Source organism: Phyllobates terribilis, unplaced genomic scaffold (assembly GCF_046119375.1).
Source record: "Phyllobates terribilis strain yellow unplaced genomic scaffold, ASM4611937v1 Scaffold_7__3_contigs__length_470593459, whole genome shotgun sequence".
Classification (NCBI taxonomy): domain Eukaryota; kingdom Metazoa; phylum Chordata; class Amphibia; order Anura; family Dendrobatidae; genus Phyllobates; species Phyllobates terribilis.
In genome coordinates, this window is record NW_027362767.1 from 144,595,716 (window position 1) to 144,621,749 (window position 26,034).

Below are 26,034 nucleotides of genomic sequence, written 5' to 3' on the forward strand. Positions count from 1 at the left end.
GTTTACTTCTTCTACTCACTTGTACCCGTACTGCCTAGTTTATGACTACACTCTGTATTGCATTTACTTACTTGGGAAACAGATGACAGCAGACATTACTTTTTTTTTCCTTTCTTTTTTTTTTATTATATCTTTTTTTTTTTTTTTTACAAATTTTACATTCACTGTCTTTATAAAAATGCAGATGATGTCAGTCAATACAGAAGGACAACGGGTCGTTCAGTCCGGTGAGTTGGACTTTTACATGTTTATAATAAAGGGTGAAGGGTGCAATTGTGTGTAAGGGTGAACAAGTCAGGAACCTGCCATAGTCATTAATCTTACCTGATTAACTGAATGATCTTCTGAGGGGGAGGATACCTTGCATGGTGTTTCCATATTTAGTTTCATTCTCAAAATCAGTTGGGTAACAATTAGTTAACATCCCAGTACAGGTGGGAAAAGAAAAAGTGACTGGTATGTAAGGATGAAGTCACCAAGAAATTGGAGGCCATCACTGGTTTATCTCCAATGGCTTTTTACCAGGGGCTTCCTTACAGAGTCACTCTTTCACCTTCGTGTGGACACATGGTACATTTTGAATAGACCTTCTAGGGTGAAATCACAGCAATTTTTTTTTAATATTGATGACACTTGGGCTCCAATGGGGTCAACCTGGACCCCAATCACTGGACACTTTAGTTTTACTTTGCTAAATGCATTAAAAAATTATCCCAAAAAGTCTTTGTGATGAGCAAAATGGTGAGTGGGGAGCTTAAAGAGGTTGTCTCATGAAGTCCGAGCATCAACTGCTCTGGTGGTCTGACTTATCGAATCGTCACATGGTCGACCATTCATTTGAATTTGCGATGTATCGTACTATATTTTTCCTTCAGTAGCCAACTAGTGACCTAAGGAGCTAGAGACAGATATGAAGACAACCCCTTTAAACAGCTGACCCTTTTAGCTACTCCTCCACTTGGCGCGGCCGTGCCTAGTGAAGACATCAGAAGGAAAGAACTGGCAGTGATTTTTTTTTTTTTTAAGCATTTTACAAGTATTGTACGTGTCAACGTTTCTGTGGAGACTTAATTGGGAATGAAGGAAATTGTTGGCGCGCACGTCTGCGATCTTCAGAGTTTGTCACTCTTTGTAACATAATTAATTCCGATCTCACGTTTTATGTAAAAATCAATTAGCACAAGACAAGCGGCCAATCTCGGTCTGGATAGACGCCAAAAAGTTTTTGAATTTATTTTCCCAGCGTTCGTTTTATCTAACGTCTTCTCCACTTCAGGAGCCGATTATCTGAACAGTGCCACACTTCTCCACAGGTCAGGTGTGACATTGCTCCATTTAGTTGGATTTTGCAAAGTAGCAATACCAGAAACGACCTGTTGACAGATGGGGCACTGACAGTTGAATCTTTTACACAAAAATTAAGTGGATTAGCGTGAAGACAATTGTTTTCACACAAAAAAAAAAAAAATAGAAGTTTTTGGATACTGGTCAAAAAAATCCTGTGACTTCTGTGTAACTTTTGAAAAGTGGAGATAGGAAATAGGGCTTCATATTGTATTTTTCAATGTTGCCCCAATTTTAGTTCCCATGTCGATTAAGAACTGGAGTACCATGTGCTGGTTTGCTGCAGCCCTCCTCTTTCCATGCCTTGTAGATATGGTCTCCCAATTTTTGCTCATATTATAGTACTTGTGGAAAGGGAGAATGGTGAACAGGTTCACACCATCCATAAGGTAGAGGTTTAGGCCTCATTTTTGCCCCAGTGGTATACACAGCCTTGGTGAAAACCTTGGTAGAACTTTTCAGGAAGTTCTGTTTATGGCCAACTTCCCTTGACCGCTGGAGGGGACAGGTGACCAAATGAAGGCCATAAGGGACCCATTGATGGAAAATTTGTTTTTGCGGACAGGAAACATAAAAATAAAAAACTAAGGGAATCTGGAAACTAAATCGGACACTACAGCACCCAAAGTCCTGAACTTGTCTGTAGAGAAGGTAATTCTCAATAGTGTCAAGTGGAGCACCCAAAAAGCACCCAAAAGATGATAACCACTCCGTGACAAAATAAATACAGACTTGTGTTGCTACAATCGCACTGTTCATAATACTAGATTGAAATAAGGCACACATGTACACAGACTATCCATTGAGCTAACTGGATTCAAACAAAGGCAGAGCCGCAAGGCCGAGAATCTCTTACTCTTCTCGAGGAACTTGAAGTCTTGGCCAACTCTGTTCGGACACTCGTTAAAAGAGGCAGTAGATCAGAGCCCCGTTCAATTTGAGCACACAGTGCTTATATCTTGGCTGGCATACATCACCCTGATCATGAATATATAGCGCTCATGTACAGTAAGTCACCAGGGATTTAAGGACAGCCGAGACGAGACAGTTGACTTGCGATACTGATAAAGTGAGAAAATCATAATATGGTGGGCCACCATTGTTACCTAATCGTAAGGGGGGAGGTCACATTATAGTCTGCCTCAGGCACCAACATCTATTCCCCAATATGTTTCTTTTGTTATCTATACATTTTCAGTAATATAGAAGTGAGTTTCTTGCCCCTACACAGTAGGGTATTAAACCTCCTTTTATATGGAGTTAGGTTGTGAAATATATATTTATATCTTTATATATATACACACACATGGATGTATATATATATATATTAATTTACATTTGTTCTATTCCTCTTGAGGTATCCTTTCGTTGTATCCAACTGCATCCAAAAACATTTCCTCAACTCATTCCTCATTAGTGGTATTTTACGGCTCAGGGACACAGATAAAGTCCATTGAATTGATCCGTTGCTTGGTATGATCCGTGATGTTACTCCAATGGTCAGCCCTCTCAATACTGTCAACTTTCTATGGACCAATCAAAGGTCATTGGACATCAACTTAGGTCAACAGATCATGCTCTCCAAATAGAGGAAAACGGTGTAGTTAGGTAGAATACTTAAAAGTGAACAGATGTCTACCAGCCAACAGAGTCCCACCATGGCTTCACGTAAGGCCGTTTGATAGGGTTTTAGTGGCTTAGTCCATCTTAATGCTTCCCACCACTCTCCAGTCCTTTCACACAACATTCCTGTTTGCTGGAGATGACTTGACATAGATGTTTTTGAAGCACTCTTTTAGAGTTTTAGAACACCAAGGCAAATTTCATAGCATCTGTTTCCACATTTCTGAAGTTTGAAGAGTCTTTTGTTTGGTAGAACTTCCAGAAGTGATCATTAATACTTAAACTGGTTTCCCTCCTTCACTGGGGAAGATGGCAAGAACAAGGGGTTTGTAGACATCTCTGGTCTCAAAGATGGGGTTCTTTTCACCATACTCCTCTGCATTGGTGTTTGCTCTGTGTAGCTGTGTTGGCGAGATAGAAAAACACTGTGGCTATCCATAGGCACTGGGGTGCCTGTTGAATGCATCCTTGTGAGGAGAGGAGGCGGATGTTGTCTGCTACTTTGTCCTAGGCTATGCTGCCTTGAAACCAAGGGCCCTCCTGGACCTATGTTCATGAGCTTGTGCCCGGAGGATAGAGAATGTCTCTGGGATGGGTGCCTAGATTGTTTTTCTAAGCATGACTGAGGAGTAACATCTGGTGGAATGTCCAGTCTCCTGGGCAGACTGTCTCTTGGAAGCGTCGAGGAGCTATAGTAAGGAGCACTTTCAGTGTCGGGAATTTGGGGCTGTACTCTGTTCATGAATGATACAGGGGAATGAGGACTGACGGCTTGTGGGCTTAACACCATCATTCCTGACATCTTTCTTGGTGACCCTCCACCCTCTGGAAGGTGTTTTAGAAGTTCATCAAGAGTGGTCATCTCACCACCTTTTGGAAGATAACACTGCGAATGACGATTCAAAGCCCTTTCAGAGTTGGGTATCTTTTTATCATCTGCATAGCTAGAAAGAGGTTGGTCGTATCCATGCATGCTGCTTGGTAGGACCAGAGTACTAGGAAACTGAAATACTTGGGAGTTTGAAACAGGGAAATGAAACACGGGGCTCTTACTTTGAATCTCTTTAGCATTATTACAGTTCTGGTTTCTTTCCCATTGGTTCTTGAAGGCTTTGAGGTTCTTCATTGGCAGTTCTGGTGTGGACTCTGGGGTGGGAAGACCCTGAAGCTCCGGATGTTCCTTGCCACCAGCTTTGGTGGTCTCTGTAGGCTGCTCTTTGTCACTGTGAAGAAGAGTGGTATAGAGTTTAGGAGAAGTTGCTTCCATCATCCCTTCCTTGGACTGACTGTCCAGTAGGCCATTCATTTTTGCCAAACTCCTCAGGGAAAGTGGTCGTTGAAGATTGGATTCTGGATCCTTAGTATTGTGTTTGTTTTTCTGGAACATATGGTTGCAGTAACAAGAGACAAACAGTCCAGAGAAGATTGCTCCAACCACAAAGGCTACAAAAACACATCCGATAAGGAAAGTGAAGTGGACCGTCTTGGTTGAATCTTTTCCCATGACCTCCTGATGTTTACCTTCAAGAGAAAGGAGAAATATATAATTTATATATTATTGTAACGTGACAAGACTTTACCTTCCGGCCTTCATATCAGCCAAAATTATATAAAATTTGGTATTTGAGCATTGTATGGTGGTATTTTTTAATGCATATTGTGACTTTATAGCCTTGATAGTAAGTCAACTTTTTTGACCATTGTATGGAGCTGTTATTTAGATACTGCATGACGCTTAAACAAAGTCATGGTATTATTTGTACACTGTGGTCGGGAAGTGCACATAAACTGTACCGCAAATCATATTTTTTTTATACTTTCATTATTCAAGTACTCTTTAAAAATGTAGCCAAGACTGCACTTGTTCCAAACTTCCAGTCACAAAACCAAAAGGTTGTTTATTGAGAAAACATAGAAGAATCGAGTTTAAAATTCTGTTCAGGTATAGAAAAAAAAGTATCCGAAACCTTGTCTGCTCCTTTGAGATCGGAAGAAAACACAACAAACGACGAAGGAACAGCCAAGGGTCCAATTATCTGTACAGTCTCAGTGCTGGGTTTCGATGCAGTGCAATGTTCGAAGACAATAATGATGATGGTGGAAAATGGGCCTAATACGGAACTAAAAAACTATCAAAATGTTTGATGGGGGGGGGGATAATTTCAGAGGGTGGGATACTTCTATAAATCTGATGAACATGTGATAATTATGACTTTTTTTTGGGATATTAAGCTTTTCCACTCCAAAACCTTACCATAATTTGGAATTTGTTATACTTGCACAATATACTTACGCAAACTTGCCTGTCTTGCTCAACTTTAGGTCGGCCACAATATAATTTTATATTCGCCTTAAGAAGTTCAAATATGATTTAAAGTTTCAATGTTTAGTCTAAACCACAAGGCTAGGCTACATAACTAGGGTGGCAATTCTACCTGATCGTTTTTACATAAATTTGTAATGAAACAAAACTTTACAGGCTCTGAAGGGTCGGAGCGGGATTTCTCTTTTTTGTTGGTTATACACTATATAGAACTTTGAGTGATAAAGGGTCGTCGAACGGCAGGAAAATGGTCCCGTGTACAATCTTTGTCTCGATGCCCCTTTTTACTAGGCCCTTGTACATTTCATTGAGTCCTTTTATGGAGTTGAGTAAGCTAATAATCTGAGCCGGTTCTTCCTGGCGACCTGAGGTTTCCTTGAATATCTCCGTTAAGAAGCATTGTCCCGCCGATTGCATTCTCCGCTTTTCCTCTATCTCTTGTGTCTGACTCATGTCGCAAAAGAGACCAAAGAGATGTTTCAGCAGAAGAAGCCGCAGAGTCGCATCAGACATCAAGGAGCTCGGAAAATCTATGCGATGTGCCATTCAAACCTCCGAAAGAGTCTCTCAGTCATTGTTGTGTTAGCTAATGTAACCGGCCTTCATCCCTAAAGACTGCCTGGCATGAGCCGAGCCCTAGACCCGAGACAACTTCATTCAAACTAGCGAGTGCCGAGTGTTAGTAATGGAATGAAAGGCGGGAGCCAATCAAACCGGAGCGTGCTCAGCTGCCAAGAGGTAATGAGCTCTCTCCTTCAAAGCCATGACGGAAGGTAGGCCAATCACAAAAACTATTACACCACTTTTATAATTACACACAGACTCCTCCATGGCTCCCTCTAATCTTTCCACACTTGGAATTGTTACATTTTTTTTTTTTTTTTTTTCGAAAGCTTTGACGTTCTTGGAGTAATTTCCTTTACAGAAAGTGTCGGGAAATTGCATTTTCTTCGTATCCTATTCTAGAATCAATTATTTTAACCCAATTCATGCCGAGGTGAGGACTGGGGACGAAGACATAATTATTTCTCAACTTCGAGATCTACAAATTGTCGAAAGGTTTTTTTTTCCCCTAAGTTTTTCTCCCTATTTGCTAAAGATTGATGTATTTCAGAGTCAGCTGCTGGTATAGTATCTCCGAGACAGGTATGAATAGACTAGCTCTATATTTACTTTACTGTCAGCAGGGAACGTGGTTGAGTTTCAGGGACAGAGATGGGGGATTTGGTTTTGTTTTTGACAATTCGGCAAAAAATTTCAAATTTGTCACCATTCATGATGTAAAATGACTCTGTAGCTTAAGCTTATACTCATATGTGCAAAACTAGTTACAGCTCAAGGACAGGGGTTTGAGGAATACTTGACAGTCAGAAGTGACAGGGAATGGGTTGTCAGCCTTCCAAACCTCTAAAAACAGAACCTTTTCCTCTGGGGTAACACATAGGTTATAGGCCAATAATGAAATTTGAGGACTTTCCCAATACTTCTATTTGCCCTGTGTTGGAGAAAACCACATTTAAAAAGGAGAAATGTATCAAGAACCAAAAGGCTTGACATGATTTGGAGCTTTTAGCCTTACAATTTGTTGCCTCAGGTCTACTGTCTCTTGAAGATCAAAGTAGAGACTAAGACCGGTTTCTCAGATTGTTGTCAGACCTCCCCACCTCTTTTGGCTGGTCAAAAACTGCAACTTTTCTTTTGTTTTACACATGATTTATGAACCAAAAATGTAAGCTTGATGACTTTCCCAATTGTCTTATGTGCCTCATCAATGGGGAACTCTATCCAGGACCATTGTTGGAGCTTTCAGCCTCACAATTGGCTTCTCTGAGCTCCTTAGGAAGCGGAGGTCTACTGGCTCCTGGAGTAAGAAGCTTTTTGGTTACCAAAAGTGACAGAGAATAGTTTTTCTAATGGTTGTTAGACATTTTGCTAGTCAAAAACGGGACCTTTTATGGAACCAGAAAAGGTTAAATCAGTAAGGGGGGCTAGGAGAGATGATCTGTGACTTTTTACTGGTATAAAAAAGGACAACTGTAGGACCTACACAAGGAAAAGCAGAGAAAATCTAGGGGTTGTCACTCCTGAAAACACCAGCCATGGGGCAGTTATGCAAATTAAGTGACCATGGCAACTAATTTCAAGTAATATCCCCTTTAAGAAGTGGTGGTTTTCTACATTCTGATGAGGAAAAGTAAAAGAATAAAATAGAGTGAAGAATTCAGTTCCTCTAGGCAAAAAGCAAACAAACAAAAACTATAAACACCCACTATGTCTCATACAGAATACTTTCGATTTGTGAAGTTTTCCAGAAAATATAACATGATGAATTCGACAAATTATAACACAATTATCACATGTAAAGAAAGCTTTGCCGTCTCATGCACGGTCCATGCACTGCCTGCCACAAGCACGCTCACAGCCAGTAGATATCTAACCAGGACACGATGGACAAAGCAGATGTTAAGTCTTGCATCAAGGATGGGTGGAAGGGATGTGGCTGGGAAAGGGGTTGCCGCACTGTGGGTACAAGCCAGGACTAACCTATAGCATCTAGATGTCTATGTTAATTAATCAACTAAGAGCCTAGGGCTGCAAAGAACGAACATCCCTCTTACCCTGGGTTTTTAGATTGTGCCAGGCAGAACGTTGGTAGTAACCGTCTGATGTCACGCCTGGCGGGGCGTAGTGAGGCCAGCCTGGGTGAGTCACTTCCCCAAGGGAGGCAACACTGGCAATGGAGATGTCTCTGCTGGGTGGGACTTTCCCTGCATTACCAGCAAGAAATAAAACATAATAAAACATAGGCAAAGGCAATATCATCAATAGCGGTGAATAAGATGAATCATCGGGGGGGAAGCGGAGCAGTGGGGGAAAAGCGGTGGTGGGGGTGGGGATCTGGTTAATGTGACAATTGCAAAGCACCATTCAGTGTGGCTCAAGAGCTAAGTAACCCAGTGTAAGAGGAGACACCGGAATCATTACTGTCCTATTGAAAGGGCTACCGGGATATTGAGCTAATTTAAAGGATTACTCCATAATATGGTACAAATAAGCTAAATGTGCTGTGATTAACGCTAGCAATTCAAATATTACACTTATTAATGACTGTGATTAATACAGATAAGAAAAATCGACCAGAAAGAGGTCAGATTTCCATCCAAAAGTCCCACCCCTTCTCCCAACACATAAAGTATGGCATGCAAACATATGGACAGTGCAGAAATTGGGACATTAATACAGCTCCCACTTTACAATGATCTCAACCTTTAATCAACAAATCCAACAGACCTTAACATGACAAACGTACTCCCATGCTCTACTTGATGCTTTTAAAGGAGCAGCAGCCCGAACATTTAGATTGCCAGAAAATATTTGTAGGAATTTAGCGTATTTTTGACATATGGCTATGGCAATGTGGGAGGATAAAGGGAGATAAAGCACTGTGTACAGACATATAGACTTCTGAACTGCAGTCACCTTGGTCAGTCACAAGGTGGCAGAGATGCTCTGAATTCCAAATGCCAGAGAACATATGGGCGTAAAATTCTATCATTTACTTATTAGTCTGTACTTTTTTCAGATTTTTTTTCTCACATAAAGAATAGAAAAACATAAATATTTTTATGCCTTCAAATAATTTTAGACCCTTTATCCTTTAAGTGGTCTAATTCCATGTCACAAAATAAATGTCATCTTATAATATATATATATATATTTTTTAAAATTCGCCAACGGTTTACCCTTACCATCATTTATGTATGCCCACCATCCAAGACAAATGCCTAAAAACTTTAACCCCCAGCTTGTAAACCTAACTTTTTCATTAATATTTTTCTTTATTTTTTTTTAGGAGGTTTTTTTTTTTTTTGCTACAAAACTTTATTTCATACAACATTACAGGTATAATTTAGGAGGAAAGTAAAAAAATATGAAACAAATACAAAATGGGTAGAGGAAAGCGGAGGTACGGGTGGGGTATCCAGTCAATGTGACAATCAGAAAACAGCATTCAGTGAGGCATTAAAATTAATATAATGTAACATAAAAAAAGTTTTAAAAAATAAGACTTATCTTGTATTTCTTTCTTATATTGAATTAAAATCTTTCATTGTAAAAATATTTTTTTTACAAATTATTTTCAAGTAAGCAGTAAAATTCTTTTTTTTTTTTTTTTTTTTAGCATTTGTTTCCACTTTTCTATATGTCCCCCCCTACTTTTCCATACCTAAGGAAAGGCCTGAGGCTTTACACCATTCAGACTTCTTTGCACTAATGGGCCTTTTCCTACTTTCTGGATACTGTGAATAAATGTATGTTTTTGATCCACTCCTACTTTTTTTTTAAAAATGGAATTTTTAAAAAAGAACAACAAAGTATAAAGTAAAAAAGTTAAAAACTACTAAAGACTAGAGAGAAAAAAAATTGAAATCTGTATTTTCTTCCGAGATGAGGAACATATTCTGTAAATTAGAAAACACCCTCCCCTGCTTGGTTTTCTGTTGCTGGGGGGTTAACTCTTGACATTCATTCCGGTTTGGTAACTTTCCACTGATCTGACGGCTGTTTTTTCTCTCTCCCTATGTATGTCACACTTCAGTAAATCTTTCCATCTGACAAACACCTCTCTCTAGAGTGACAAATCCAAGCTTAAAGCAAGACGTCTTAAAGATACGAGATGGGATCCGCTGTTAAATTAATGATATACCGTCTAGTCTAATCCTCACTGTAATACATCGACGTTGCCTCCTCTTCCCGCTGAAATGATCCCTGTTTTAGTAAAGTGTCGCCGGTTCACAAATTAATTCTTATCAAGTAAAAAAAAAATATTAAGACCTAATTAAAATGTCCTTTTTTTTTCTCTTATCCGACACCGTCTGTACATTTCTCTTGAGAATTAATTTATATGGACAGGCGGTAATAGGCTGATAATGTTCTAAAATGTTAGTGCTGGTAATGAAGACAACGGATATGTCATATGAGATGCTGACTAAAAGACATCTCATTAGGAGTTTTGGAAGAGAATGCCAAAAATGTAACTCTCCCTCCTTCCCCAAAAAAAGCTAAAAACGTAGAAAATTGGAAAAAATAAAAAGATCCCTCTTGTTATTTTATTCTACAAAACATTTCTCAATCTACTTTCTTAGCATTTCGCTTTTTGGTAATGTAACCCCCCCAACCCCATTTTTTAATTTGAATTGGCAAATTTTTGTAAAATTGTTTTTTTTTTGCCAATTCTTAATTTTTGTGAATGAAATATCAAAATGTTGTCAATAGGGTTGCAATAATCCAAAGCCATTGACCAATACACATGACCCTTATTCATAGACTCTAAGGTATCTTCTAGATCTTTGTATGGTAATTTATATCGTCCTCGGAGGCATATTTCTTGGGCAGCGTGGACAATATTTTTTCTCATGGATTCTGTATAAAATCTATTTCAAGGCACAGTATAGGCCCCTAGACTTTGATGGGGACCTAATTATGGATCTGTATACGTGGATACATGGTGCCGACATGTTCCTTAGGTCTTAAACAAGGAAACGAGTCTATGGGGTGAATGATGGCAAGCAGTTCAAATTTTGGAAATTTGTTAAAAGCAACAAGTTATAATGTTTTTGGTCTACGACCATTGGAAATTTCTTGTAGACCACGCGTGACCTGCAACATTCACAGGAGTTCAACCACAAAACTATGACCACCTTGGCCAAATGGCTTTTCGTTACAATGGTTTCATACCCACTTTGGGTGATGACAATTTTTGTGAAAGACCATGTGAATGAAGTGAGGCAGAAAGCATTGGAAATGATGGGATATGGGCAGGGAAAGGTTGACAGAAGGTTTGGAAGAAGAAAAGCACAAGAAAGTTACCATAAGAAGAGTCACCTTCTATGTCTGTACTTCCCGAGGCGGTGACAACATCTGGAAGGGAGACACAACAAAAAAAAAAACTGATCAATATAGAGATCGAGAAAATGATCGATCAAAAATGGGCGGGCAGGACTAAATTATTATTATTTTTTTTTATTAGCTTAAAGGTTTACATTTTTATGTACAAAGTCAACATTTCGGATCAATGATTATTTAGAATTTTCAGAATGTATGTGGATAAATAGAATTGATAAGAGATAATGAAGAAAAAATGTAGAGAAATTAATAAAATTTTGAAGTGAGATAGTTATAGACATAACGAAAATAAAATCACAAGGCGCTTGCCGACTCCGATCGGGAAGCCTCGTGGTTCTCGTTCTGTTCCCAATGCACAATAACAAACAGTATCATAACAGTCGTGGGTCTTAAGAACAGCGCGTTTCGCAGATTTCCTGAAGTCAATAAGCTCAGTGTGAGTCAGGAGCCGGCGGTGAACAATCATCCACTGTAGTGAACTCATGATCCACTCTGTGAGGTTACAAAACATAGAACAATCTTATCTCCAGGACTACAATATGTCCTTTACTGTCCTTAGAGTTTTGGAGATAATGATTCTTTTGGACCTCCCCTATTTTTCCTATAATCAGTTTGGAGGCCTGGGGGGTGTAAAGTTTCACTCTACGGCTTACGTCATGTCTTAATTTTCATATCACACTACCTCACTAGTGTTACGCTGGATCCAGACATGTTAATGGTGCCATGGTCTGGAGAAGGTCAACTGTTTACCAAATGTTGCCTGCTCGAAAACTGTACACAGATCTGTATCACATTAATAGGGCTATTTACAAAATGGCTGGGGTCACAGTATCTAATACATCAAATGATCTCTTTACAGAGGTTGTCCAAGACTGTCATGATGACCTATCCTATTAAAGTGGAGCTGCAGTGCCTAGGAATATGCGGTGCGGTATTGGATTTGTAGACAGTCTACATCTAGACACCATCAGAGCTTATAACAGCTGATCAGTTAGGGGGTGCTGAACCCACACTGATCCGATATTGATGACTTAGACAAAGATTTTATCTTTGGGATATGGTACAGCAGAGGTCACCTATTTACCAATTGGTGCCTGCTCGAAAAATGGACACAGATTTGCTTCTAATGACAGGTCATCAATGACAGCCCTCTAAGGTCTTGACTACCTCTAGTAGGCCTAAGCTGTATTTGGAGGTGGCCAAGCCCCTTTCCAAGTAAACCTCACCCCGTTTCAAAGTTGAGAGTCGGCACAACCAAATTGATTTGTTTACACAAGCTTTATCCTATGTTCCCATCTGTGTTCAGAGCTCTGGTGCCACATTTTATCAGATGGCGCTAATTTTGGTATGAAAATGGCAGACAATTTGGAAGAACATGACATGACCCCATTGATTTACACCCAGTACGAGGTGACAGATCTGACTATGGTCTTGGTTTCCAGCTCGGGTTTCCATTAGCTGCCATCTACTCTTCCACTATTATATGGTTATTTTATTAGATATCTCAGACTTCTTATCCAAAGGAAAAAAGTAGCTCTATTGGAGTTCCCCTTTAAGAACATCAGCTCTAACTTTCTGCTCTATAATGACCAAGAGAAGAAACCAGAACGAAGATGGCTGATACTAGAAAAGCAGATAAAGCTCCGTAGCTCAATGTAAAAAATTAATGCAACCTTAAGGACGGATAATAAATAACGGCAACATCAGACTGCAGAATAATAGCTACCGGTCAGCATTTGTCTTGTAAATGTCAGGACTCATAATGGGATCTTTACTTTGCAGCATGGTTAGGCGGTATATATTGACTTTATTAATGTGGAGTCTTGTAATGTGCCCAGAAGGCTTCGAACGTCGTGAAATATGAGATTGGGAATCAGACTAGAGTAAAACCCACAAGTTAATATACGGGCATCTTCATCCCTTCTGCCTTACTGTGGAGCCCAGTCACTGAGGCCTCCTGCCGAGACAGGACTATCTGTAGGGCACACATTTCACCACATCAGCTCCTAGAAAACATGACTTTCATGTCCTACAAATAATCTCTTGTCACGCTTACTGCAACCCCCATGAGTTCTCATTACGACGGATGTATTAGCTTTTATCTGGAACCAAGTCCAACCATACACGGCTGTACCATGCTGACTATTTTTGTAGCCACCTAATAAGGTTATTAGCTGGTGGGTCGCTCATCAGCGGGATCAGCCAGTCTTCTATGCCTCCAGAGTAACTAACCTTTTCTTTAGTTAATTATGAATCCGCCATTGAAAAGTTATGAATCTTTGTAATATACTCCATTACTTTATTTTGCTTCTTTCTTTTTCAAACTCCATGTTAAGAGTGCTGTTTGACCTGCTTAGTTTTGCCTTCTTTAGTAGCTGCTTTGAACTGCAGCTCTAATAAGAATCTGTACTCAATTCCTATTTACAAACACTCTTCCAGTTTCTCTGCTCCACTCCACCATGCTCCCACTATTGTAAATAGTGTCTGAGTACAGGTAGATTCTTGCTGGAGCAGCAGTTCAAAGCAGTTGCTAAAGGAGCCCGAACTCGCCACCTATAACAGCATTTTCAGGATGCCATTTGATAGAGAAGAAAGCAAGATAAGGCAATTGTGTTTATTACAAAGATTTATAAGTTTGCAAAGGCTGATCAATAAGTAAATTAAAAAGAAAGTTTAGTTACTCTTGAAGCATATTAGACTGTTCCAATATTACTGTTCCATATTAGGCTGTTACAATATTTTTAGATGGATATGAACTCGGCAAACATGGGTTCTCTTCTATGCCCCATAGTAACGTAGATGCTAGTCCTTGAACTGCCTCTGGCCTCCGATAGAGAACATTTTGGAAAGTGTGTTGCTCACCTTGACAGTTGCCTCGATGCTTTGGCTGCTCAATATCTTGCTCAAATCCAACCCTAGAAGTTAATAAACAAAAAGTATGTTGAAGTATATTACTGATGTTCTTGCCGACGGAGACCATGGAAGGATGATATCAAATCAACCTTCTACAAATTGGCCAGGCATGACCTTTTCGAAAAAGTCCAAAAAGAAAAGAATAAGAGGTCAACTACCAACAAGAAGAATGGAGTCCTTCTTGATACTGGCAACACAAGAGAAGTTAGGAAGTTCTGAAGAAAGACCGGAGATGTTCCTTCAGCAATGTTCACAGAGGAACCAATAAACTGGAGTCCAAAACCCCACACTGGCTTTCTAAGCCCAATATGGCCATATACATCATGCAGCATATACATATGTAATTACACTTCAAGTCAGTTTTTATTGCTATATTTTAGTACTCCTGCCACAGAAATCATCTTAAGCATAATTTATGGGTTGGGAAGTTAAGACGAAGATCCCTTAATATTTATTTGAACAGATTATTCATATTTTAGCTGCATTTAATTAGATCTTAAGGGACAGACTACTCCATTCATTAAATGTTAATCTTCAGTTTGCTATAGGAGATGTGCCCCTGCCCCGGTATACCCCGAGCTGTTACATTATATATATATATATATCTTCCATGTTATATTACCTTATGTCACCTCGGTAATTGGCACAGTTCCCTGATTTTAACCACACGCAGTAAGGATCTCTTGATGCCAGGCAACTTCTGCGGGAAGGAAAATAATTGACTTTTGTATGTTACAACTTTTTTTTGTAATGGGGGTCTACGACATTTTCGGACCAGGTACAAGCCGATAAGAAAAGCAAAAAGAGAACACAGTCTGTAGGAGAAAGCCTGGAGCTTAGCACCATTCTTACGGAAAACCATCATAGACATCCTTACATCGGAGCCCCTGTAGGCACCACGCTAGGTTGGCAGCCTTCCAAAGATCTGAGGCTTGAGTAGGATGCATTTGGCAAGAAAGCTTTTTCTAGCCTTCGATTGTCTCTTGGCTCCCATCGCAATAAGGAGCCTGCAAATTAAAGCTTTTCCCGTTCCGCCACCAGAGTTGCAGCAGCGGGCACCCTGGGACCCCTTCAAACATTATTGCTCGGTTCCTAATAATGATGACTTTGTGGTAGGGTTATTCAGCCTGGCGTATTTACCCGCTGGCGGAAGGGGTGGGATTGTCTCATCGAGAGGCATGCAGAGAATGAATGACTAGCCATGAATTGTAAGCCGCTTTGTTCTTGAGATGCACACATGTGATGTGACTTTATTAATGAGATTATTACAGAGTCTGGTTCATTTTACTTAGAACAGAAGGGATTTTTTTTTTTCCAACTGCTTCCAAAACAGGCGGGAACAATAGATGTGAAGCAATTGTTGCAATGAATACAGCCAACTTATGCAACACAAGCCACGGCTTTCCTTTCTTCTCTTCATTATGGTCCATTCCCTTGATTGATGGAGCCCTCATTACATGCAACATTTAACATCCCAGCAGAAAAATTGGTGGTGTATGCGGGCAAAGCTAACACATATTGATACTACAATCTTAGGGACCAGGGCACTCGGATGTATTTAGCCTCAGATGTGGGCAAAGCTTTGACAAAACCCCAAAATACCCCCTATTTTTGGTCAAACAACACCCCAGTCAGTATTACCTACCTCCTACAGGTCCCATATGATTCACATCGGCTGAGAGGAACGCGAATGATACAGCTCGAAAACGCTACAAACAGGGCGTTATTCTCTCGATCCAACTGCAATCCTAAGATCCTCCCATCGTCCACCTTTCCGCCGCACCTATGTTATACAATATTTCATTGTGTGGGTTGAATAATCCCGGCACCAAGAACTGAACTGAAGGCCCAGCCCTTACCTGTCTTGGTTGTAGACATTAAGTTCTTCCAGGAGGACAGTTTCCACTGTGGAGTTTTCCTTAGTTCCCGTAAGAACCTTAAGAATTTTTCCATCTTCGGACCCCAAGAAGATGACTGTGTAATTTCCGTAAGGACCGGCCGAGGTGTCGGCAGCAATCTGCGTTAGCTTATATCTGGAAAATCAGAATACGGAAAATGAAATAGAAGGAATGTCTCAAAGTGATCTTCTTATAGTAAGATGCATAAAAGGGCGTTCATCTTTTTGGGAAGATGAATAAGAAAAACGGCCATTATCTAAATTAATAGAATAAAGAATAACCCATTAATTTCTCTGGAGCACCTGGCCTTTTTATTCTTTCTATATTGAATAATTTCTCCATACCTGCTGGTTGTTTTTGTAAACCATGGTGTCTCTGTAATAGAAGGCACAGCCTCGTCTAGGAGAGGGAAAGATTTAATGAAGGAAAGGGTCTCATCTGGAAACTCATTGGATGCCTTGTAGGAAGCAGCATTGCCAAAACCAGCACAACACCCGGGCCTGGAAGGGAAAGTAAAATGGAAGGTCAAGATCTAACTTACAAACTTCTAAAAGCTTCAAGCCTCAAATCGTCGATCTCTTTGAAGGCCAAGGCTAAGGATTCTCCTCAAAACCCTAGCTATGAATTACCTTGATGTCTTAAGTTACAGATCTTTTCAAAGCCTCAAGCTATGGATCTCCTGAAAGCCTCTGCTAGCGATCTCCTGAAAGGCTCTAGTTATGGATCTCCTAAAAGCCAAAACCTTTGGATTTCTTTGAAGCTTCAAGCTAAGGATCTCCTAAAAATTCAAGCTATGAAGCACCTCGATGTCTTAAGAGATGGATCTTCACAAAGCCTCAAACAATGGCTCTCCTGAAAGTCACAGGCCATCATTCTTTTTGAAACTTGAAGCTACAGGTCTTCTAAAAGCTTCAAGCTAAAGATCTACTTAGCTTCAATCAATCACCTTCATGCCTCAATAGATGCCATCTATGAATCTCATCAATGCTTTGAGATATATGTCCTCTCAAAGCCTTACACTATGGATCACCTGAAAGCCACAAGGTGCAAATCTTTTTAAAACCTCAAGCTATGGATCTTCCAGTAGCTTCAGGCTACGGATCTCTATAGATCCTTAGATCTCAAAAAAGCCTCATGATAAGGATTTCTTCAAACCTTCAACTCATGGGTCTCTTTGGATTTTCAATCTATAGATCCCAAAGTTGAAAGCTTTGAGAGGTTTCCTAAACTTCTGTATCTCTTCGATGCCTTAAGCTACAAATCTCCTTGAAGTCTCAAGCTACAGATCTCCAGGAAACCTCAATCTTTTTAATGCTTTATGGATCTCTCTGAAGCCTCAAACTGTGGATTTTTAGAAAGACACAAGATATGGATTTGTTTGAAAATTCAGACTACGTATCTTTTAGAAACTACTGTACTTTAGGCCTCAAGTTATCAATCACTTTGAAGTTTCCACTCCTCAAACTATCAATTTCCTTTAAGCTCTAAAGTATGGATCTCTGAGAAGCTTTAACCTCCTGGAAGCCTCAAACTATGGATATCCACAAAGTTCTCAAGTTATTGATCTCCTCAAACCTCAATTTATGAATCTTGTGGAAACCTCAGGCTACGCATCTCCTCTTTTTTTTTTAGACATCTGAGGTGGTACACACCTGGGGACTGGGACTTTATCTTCTGCAATTGGGGTCCAAGCAGATTCGGTGGTCTTTTGCTCTTTGAACTTCCCGTTAAAAACTTTCTCGATCTCATCCATGTAGAAAGAACAAATGCCAGATCCGGTGATACTAGAAGAAAACAAGTTCTAGATTGAGTTACAAGTGGGTTTCTGCTCTCGATATCTACCAGCAATTGAATAACCTCCACCTTAAATCAAAAGGATCCTTTTAGAGAATGTTCTCCTGTGGTTTAAAGCTCGGTACGGCGCTGTGTGTGACATGGAGCCTCAAGTCTTCCATGCAGAAACATTTGTTAATAAGGATTTCTGCCCCAATTATGAGCAGCGGTATTAATCTCTCATTTTAATGGCCCCTCTCCCTCGATGCCCATATGTATGATGCCGTGCAGACGCTAATGTGCCTCCCGTCCAATAGCAACGCGTCCCTGAAGATCAATTTCCTTTATGAGCCGATACATTCGCTGCCATGGAAAACATTGATATAAATGGATTTATTCCCTGCGTCTCCCGGCAGGCTCAGGGATGGAGTCTGCGGCCCGGAGAGGAGGCCTCATTCTCTGGCACCTCGCTCTGATGTATTGCCCTCCATTACCTGCGGTTTCCTTCTTTATAACCTGTAATTTATCGCCCCCTCTTGATTACGTTTTGTCTAGCAGCCGCAGAGTCGGCGTTAAATCTTCCTCTGAACTTTCCCAGCCACTTCATTTCTGTTTCACGGCCCTGCCGGGCATCTCCGTACGGCTCGGTTTTGCTTACCTAATCCACTAATAGGGTCTATATAATGCTCCACTTTGCCTGGACGCGGCCGTATACTGTGCGGCCATTATTGGCGGCTGCCTATGCGCTCATGCAGCTTTCATAGCCCTCCGGGGAGCGTCCATTAATATATGATAGCCGGGCCGCAGGTGCGCGGAGGACGAGGAGGCCCGTGTGCAGCTTCATTATCTAATGCTGCAGGGACGCTGCTTCATCTATCTCCTACCTTCTCTAGTCACATCCAAAGCTAATGTAAAAATAGCATAAAGGGGTAGTACAGGATTGAAAAAAAGTCTGCTTTATTGCAGGTACAGCGCCCCTTATGTCCACAGGATGCATCTGGTACTGCAGCTCCATTGAATTAAATAAATTTCAGCTGTAATACCATCCACAACCTGTACAAAGGGGTGGCGCTGTTTTCGGATGTTTTTATAACCATGTGCAGCTGGAGTTCCTCTTTATAAGCATGCTCGGATTACCCATAGTGCTCCACTGTTTCTTTCCCATCTCACCTGTTGGCCTGGGTGCCGAACACTCCGATGACGGCGGGCCGGCCATTGATGGTCAGGATGTCGCTCATGGACTGGAGAACATCGAAGTAGAAGAAGGAATCACCGGGGACCGAGCAGTTGAGACGAGCTTTCAGGAAGGAGGTCCAGTACTTCTCCAGGACCCGAGGAGAACCGCCCATGTCGTTCTTACAGACTCGGGCCACCCGAGAAAAGGTCACCTGGGGGCAATGCAGAGACACTGCAGTGATGCCAGCATGCAGATGAGAGTTCCCGACCGCCATATACAGCACGCATAATACCGCCAAGTAGTGCCAAATAATACTGCTATATACATCATGCATAATACCGCCAAGTAGTGCCAAATAATACTGCTATATACATCACGCATAATACCGCCAAGTAGTACCAAATAATAACGTCATATACAGCACACATAATACTGCCAAGTAGTGCCAAATAATACTGTCATATATAGCACAGATAATACCGCCAAATAATACTGTTATATCTAGCACAGATAATACCGCCAAGAAGTGCCAAATACTACTGTCATATACAGCACAGATAATACCACCATGTAGTCCCAAATAATACTGCAATATACATCATGCATAATACCGCCAAGTAGTGCCAAATATTACCGTCATATATAGCACAGATAATACCGCCAAGTAGCGCCAAATAATACTGCCATATACATCATGCATAATACCGCCAAGTAGTGCCAAATAATACTGCCATATACAGCACATATAATACCACCAAGCAATGCCAAATAATACTGTCATATACAGCAATACAGCACACATAATACCGCCAAGTAGTGCCAAATAATACCGCCAAGTAGCGCCAAATAATACTGCCATATACATCATGCATAATACCGCCAAGTAGTGCCAAATAATACTGCCATATACAGCACATATAATACCGCCAAGCAATGCCAAATAATACCATCATATACAGCAATACAGCACACATAATACCGCCATGTAGTGCCAAATAATACTGCCATATACAGCACACATAATACAACCATGTCGTGCCAAATAATACTGCCATATACATCATGCATAATACCGCCATGTAGTGCCAAATAATACTGGCATATACAGCACACATAATACAACCATGTAGTGCCAAATAATGCTGTCATATACAGCACACATAATATTGCCATTTAGTGCTAAAATACTGTAAATACAGTAATATAATCTCACTATCAAGTGGCTAAATAACACTTTCCTATACAGCCAGGTGTATCGAACCTCTCCTGCGATACTGTCTGCTGAGCTGTGTATCTCATCTTGTCTTGTGATACCATCTACTGAGCCATGTATCTAATCCTTCCATGTGTGATACTGTCTTCTGAGCCATGTATCTAATCCTTCCATGTGTGATACTGTCTTCTGAGCCGTGTATCTAATCCTATCCTGTGTGATGCTGTCTTCTGAGCCATGTATCTAATCCTTCCATGTGTGATACTGTCTTCTGAGCCATGTATCTAAACCTTCCATGTGTGATACTGTCTTCTGAGCCATGTATCTAATCCTTCCATGTGTGATACTGTCTTCTGAGCCATGTATCTAATCCTTCCATGTGTGATACTGTCTTCTGAGCCATGTATCTAATCCTTCCATGTGCGATACTGTCTTCTGAGCCATGTATCTAATCCTTCCATGTGTGATACTGTCTTCTGAGCCATGTATCTAATCCTTCCATGTGTGATACTGTCTTCTGAGCCATGTATCTAATCCTTCCATGTGTGATACTGTCTTCTGAGCCGTGTATCTAATCCTTCTATGTGTGATACTGTCTTCTGAGCCATGTATCTAATCCTTCCATGTGTGATACTGTCTTCTGAGCCATGTATCTAATCCTTCCATGTGTGATACTGTCTTCTGAGCCATGTATCTAATCCTTCCATGTGCGATACTGTCTTCTGAGCCATGTATCTAATCCTTCCATGTGTGATACTGTCTTCTGAGCCATGTATCTAATCCTTCCATGTGTGATACTGTCTTCTGAGCCATGTATCTAATCCTTCCATGTGTGATACTCTCTTCTGAGCCATGTATCTAATCCTTCCATGTGTGATACTGTCTTCTGAGCCATGTATCTAATCCTTCCATGTGTGATACTGTCTTCTGAGCCATGTATCTAATCCTTCCATGTGTGATACTGTCTTCTGAGCCATGTATCTAATCCTTCCATGTGTGATACTGTCTTCTGAGCCATGTATCTAATCCTTCCATGTGTGATACTCTCTTCTGAGCCATGTATCTAATCCTTCCATGTGTGATACTGTCTTCTGAGCCATGTATCTAATCCTTCCATGTGTGATACTGTCTTCTGAGCCATGTATCTAATCCTTCCATGTGTGATACTGTCTTCTGAGCCATGTATCTAATCCTTCCATGTGTGATACTGTCTGCTGAGCTGTGTATCTAATCCTTCCATGTGTGATACTGTCTTCTGAGCCATGTATCTAATCCTTCCATGTGTGATACTCTCTTCTGAGCCATGTATCTAATCCTTCCATGTGTGATACTCTCTTCTGAGCCATGTATCTAATCCTTCCATGTGTGATACTGTCTTCTGAGCCATGTATCTAATCCTTCCATGTGTGATACTGTCTTCTGAGCCATGTATCTAATCCTTCCATGTGTGATACTGTCTTCTGAGCCATGTATCTAATCCTTCCATGTGTGATACTGTCTTGTGATCCGTGTATCTAATCCGGCCAGCTGTGGATGTGTGATCTGCTGGTGATGCAGCAGAGGGGCAGAGCTGATAGCGGAGCTGCCAGGCTGGTGACCTGGGGGCGGCACAATACGATGTTACTGAAGGCGCAGTCACAATGGCTCTATAGCCCTCAACCTCTGCGGTGCCGGAGCAGAAAATCATCCTCCCGCCTTATACTGGGAAGCAGCCGCCAGTCAGGCGCCAATTCCACACACCTCCACCCGCCATCTACCTACCTTCCCCAGGGTGGTGTACTCCATGGAGATCTCCCGGAAGAAGAAGTACACGTAACTCCCATATTCCACCGCGTGGATGAAGTGGGGTTCTGCAAGAGGAAGAAGGAGAAAGTGAACACAGGTGCTACATACTGCCCCCTAGTGGTCACATCGATATGGAAAATAACCTAATGTACACTGCCCCCTAGTTGTTACATGAACATGGTAAATAACCTAATGTACACTGCCTCCTAGTGGTCACATCAACATGGAAAAAACCCTTAAGTTCGATGCCCCCTAATGGTCACATAGCCATGGAAAATAACCCCATGCACACTGCCCCTTAGTGGTCACATCGACATTGAAAATAACGTTATGCACACTGTCCCCTACTGGTCACATCAATATGGGACATTGCCCCCTAGTGGTCATATCGACGTGCAAAATATCCTTATGTATACTGCCACCTAGTGGTCACACAGACATGGATAATATCCTTATGTATACTTCCCCCTAGTGGTGTCATCAACATGGAAAATAACCTAATGTACACTGCCCCCTGGTGGTCATATCGACATGAAAAATATCCTTATGTATACTGCCCCCCTGGTGGTCACATTGACATGAAAAATAACCTAATGTACACTGCCCCCTAGTGGTCATATCGATGTGCAAAATATCCTTATGTATACTGCCCCCTGGTGGTCACATTGACATGGAAAATAACCTAATGTACACTGCCCCCTAGTGGTCACATCACAGCATTATTCAGCCTCGCTGTGTCCATAGACCACAGAGCCTGTGAGAAGACTTGGGTCTGTCCCTGTCGGCCCCTGGTGGACGTCCCCGGTCCCTGCAGCTGGTGCAGACAGTGCTGTGCTGGAGATCGGGTCCTCACCTCTCAGCCACTTGGAGTCGTACTTGATGGTGCGCAGGACGGGGCTCTTCTCCCCCAGGCTGCGGTAGATGACGGCGTCGCTGGCTTGAAAATCGGCCATGGTGGCAGAATACAGATTGCCATCTACAGGGAGAGAGAGGAGGGTGATGGTGGGAGGGAGCGCGGCGTGTGCTCTGCGCAGGAGCCGGCCCATGTACTACTAAGCCAATTAGTCACAGCCTCGCTGAGCGCAGCGCCCGCTAATAGCCGTACCGCGTATTATTAACACGCTCCGCCATCACTTATAATGGAGGGGCCGATACACTGAAACGCTGCAAGTCTTATCCTACTGTCTGCTGAGCCGCGTATCTAAGCCCATCATGTGTGATACCCCAAGTGTCAGAGTCGGATCCTCAGCATGAACCATACTGGCTCCGAATCTTACCGGTAAACAGCGCCACGTTGGCTTGCTTGGCATCAAATGGGCAGCGCGCTTGACCGTTGAACTCTTCCCCTTCTTGCTCCAGGGTCTTGATCTGGAGGAAGATCATATATGTGGCATACGTCATTATCAGAGGGCGACCGTAGACGAGCCGGACACATGCCTCATCGGCACTGATGGAATCAGCTCAGCTTGTTTATGGCCAACGTGGGGCGTCACGTACTGATAATATAGTTACTACAACTGTATTATCATATAAAAGCCCCTTTCCTGCTCATTAATTATGTGAAAACTGTTTTTCTCTATCTCGTTCCTGTGCGGAGATATCAGTTAAATACCTGAATCCCTATGATAACACTTCCTGTCTCTGCTGAATCCCATCAGCCTGGCCCAGTGCTGGGTCCAAACTAGCTGAAATAGTGGCACATGTAACACGTACCTGATGTGGCTGGAGCTGGAATCCACGCATTGGCTCAATTCCCACATGTAACCGGAAGTGTTGACATGTGGACATTAGAGTGGCGCGCCGTCTATATTTTCAACTAAAGATATCTCCGCACAGGTATGAGATAGAAGGACGCGGTTTTCACTGCTGTAGCCTCCAGCTACAGAGGTTTTATATTTTGATATCGACACATTTTTGTTTGGGGGACACTCACCTTGTAGTTTCGGCACGTGGGGTTGAAAGAGTTGGTGCCGCAGGCGATGAGGGTCTGGTCGTTCTTGGGGACCAGCACTTTGATGTAGTTGTAGCATTCATCCTGCGACGGAGACAATTATCAGACATGATTCCCCAGCAGCAGATAAAGCATGGCTGCTGCCCATATAACTGTGTGACGCTCCGGCAATGCCTCTGAATTCTCCATCTCCCTCCCTGCTGTCACCAGCATTGAATTCCCTCCGTATTTTACTTTCTTTTGTCCGACGAAAGGTAATTTTCTCTCTTTCTGAATGCAGGAAAGATGCCGGAGCCTCAGGAATGAGGAATCGGCTTTTATCTCAAGACGCATCGTTACTCAGCAACGAGACTCGTGTCCAGATCCTATCAATGACAGAACAATGGCGGCTCAGCGCCGGCCCCGCAAGACGACCGCAATCCGTGTGTTATACAAAACCAAAAATTGGTGGCAGAATGATAAGACACCAGAAGTCCTGCCAGAGATGGAAAAACAAAATAAACAGCAAAGGCTATAATCTGTGCCTTATCCCGATATCATCTAAGAAGGCTAATATGGTAAAGACACAGAAATAGACAAATCCATGCTAATGAGATCTAAAAAGGCACCCCGCCTCCCGTCTGACGTCACTCTACGCCAAACGGAGCACATGATATGGATCTACCCTTTGCACCAATGTGACGTTCCGCGCCCCCTCAAGGAGGCGTAAGGTCAGATTGGTACAGTTCTACACCGTCACCTCCTGTCCACACGGGTACAGAGAGGCACCAGGGAGCGAGAAAAGGTGGTCCACTCAGTCACTGACGTAGCCCCACACTCACTCACACCCCTGACAGGCTTAGAGGCTCTTTCACTACTCCAGTGAAGCAGAGCCTGGTCGGCCTGGTAGAGCTGCCACAAGTCTCTATTTGATATAACAGACTTATATCGGGCTAGAAACCAGCCAGGTAGCATGTTCGTTGGACCGAACAACAGATGTAAGGTTCGTGGATCGAGATAAAAGAACAGCCCAAGATTAAATTATATATTTAATCACCTTAGGGGCACACTAAACCATCTACTATATACATAAGGGTTATACATATACAGTGGTCAGAGTTACAAATACAGAAGCATGGTACAACAAGCATAAGCAGATCTTAAAGTCCATTACTAGATAGTTGGACAGCCTGGCTCGGGGGATGGGGGGCCACATGGGGAGGTTGTGGGCCCTCACTTGGTTGGTGGACTTCTCCCACACGTCTTTATGTCACGAGCTCCCCCAGGAAAAGACCATGGGAGGAGACCTAGTTTTTAAACTCTCTGGGTCACTCCCAGGGCTGGACCTAACTCTCCACTCTCTGGTCTAAGCTTGCTACCATCTCCCGAAACAAAAATGGGCTACAATTCCTTACTGGATGCTCCTAGTGAGCCGGTTCTGGAGTCATCGGATCCAGCTGGGCCCCTGCTACGTGTGGAGACCAAACACAGGGGTGCTAGGGGTTTCCAAAAGGCTGGGGCGAGTATTTCCTCGTCCCTACACGCTAGATTGGGCTGGGATGCAGTCTGGCATTCGCTATCTCCCCCTGAGCTAGAAAATCCATTTTGTGAAGAGCTGGGACAAATAGTTCTTCCACAACTCGGTATTGAAATATAGTACCTTAACAAAACAGCACATGTTAGGGATCACTACAGGGGGCCCTTCCTATCAGCTCAGCTCACAGCTGCAGAGAGACACTTGTACTGAAGCCCCCCTCCCTCCTCTCTTACAGCTGCGGGTCGGATTACACTGTGCCCGGAGATCTGTATAAGACCTGACAACCAGGGCACATGTGATTATTCTAGAATATTCTTCACAAATGGCCTTTTGCTAATGAGCTCAAAAAGGCCGGAACAGGCCTCTGTCCACCGAGATCATCTTCATGATTACAGATCATTATATCTATGGCTGAACCGGTCAGTTGGCATGTCATGGTAATTTGCTCACGGAGAGGCTTCTTGGTCCCCGGGCAAGCAACAGTTGCCATCAGGCATATTTTGTGATTTTGCCCAATTTTTGTTTGTTATATCGGGGCATTTACAACCAGCATGTCGAAACAACCGTCTGTCGTCTAAAGGAAATTTCAGTGAATTATTCTGGGCTCTGGT

General features: G+C 42.1%; 1 protein-coding gene across 5 annotated transcripts in view; it reads right to left on the reverse strand.

Moving 5' to 3' along the window:
- Positions 1–863: 863 nt before the first annotated feature.
- SEMA6C (semaphorin 6C) overlaps positions 864–26,034 on the reverse strand; it is a 146,039-nt gene continuing 120,868 nt past the window's right edge. Inside the window, exons 7-20 of one of the 5 annotated variants that reach the window (XM_073639377.1) lie at positions 23,890–23,991; positions 23,234–23,324; positions 22,810–22,932; positions 21,933–22,021; positions 18,952–19,169; positions 17,661–17,792; positions 16,353–16,508; positions 15,970–16,143; positions 15,756–15,893; positions 14,733–14,810; positions 14,060–14,112; positions 11,177–11,212; positions 7,909–8,058; positions 864–4,488 (exon numbers count right to left, since the gene is read on the reverse strand). In XM_073639377.1, the coding sequence (XP_073495478.1) occupies positions 3,239–4,488; positions 7,909–8,058; positions 11,177–11,212; positions 14,060–14,112; positions 14,733–14,810; positions 15,756–15,893; positions 15,970–16,143; positions 16,353–16,508; positions 17,661–17,792; positions 18,952–19,169; positions 21,933–22,021; positions 22,810–22,932; positions 23,234–23,324; positions 23,890–23,991 (2,790 nt within the window). In that variant the 3' untranslated portion in view covers positions 864–3,238. Of the gene's footprint in view, positions 4,489–7,908; positions 8,059–11,161; positions 11,213–14,059; positions 14,113–14,732; positions 14,811–15,755; positions 15,894–15,969; positions 16,144–16,352; positions 16,509–17,660; positions 17,793–18,951; positions 19,170–21,932; positions 22,022–22,809; positions 22,933–23,233; positions 23,325–23,889; positions 23,992–26,034 lie in introns of all 5 variants that reach the window. The other 4 variants (XM_073639376.1, XM_073639379.1, XM_073639378.1 and 1 more) reach the window with 4 other exon arrangements.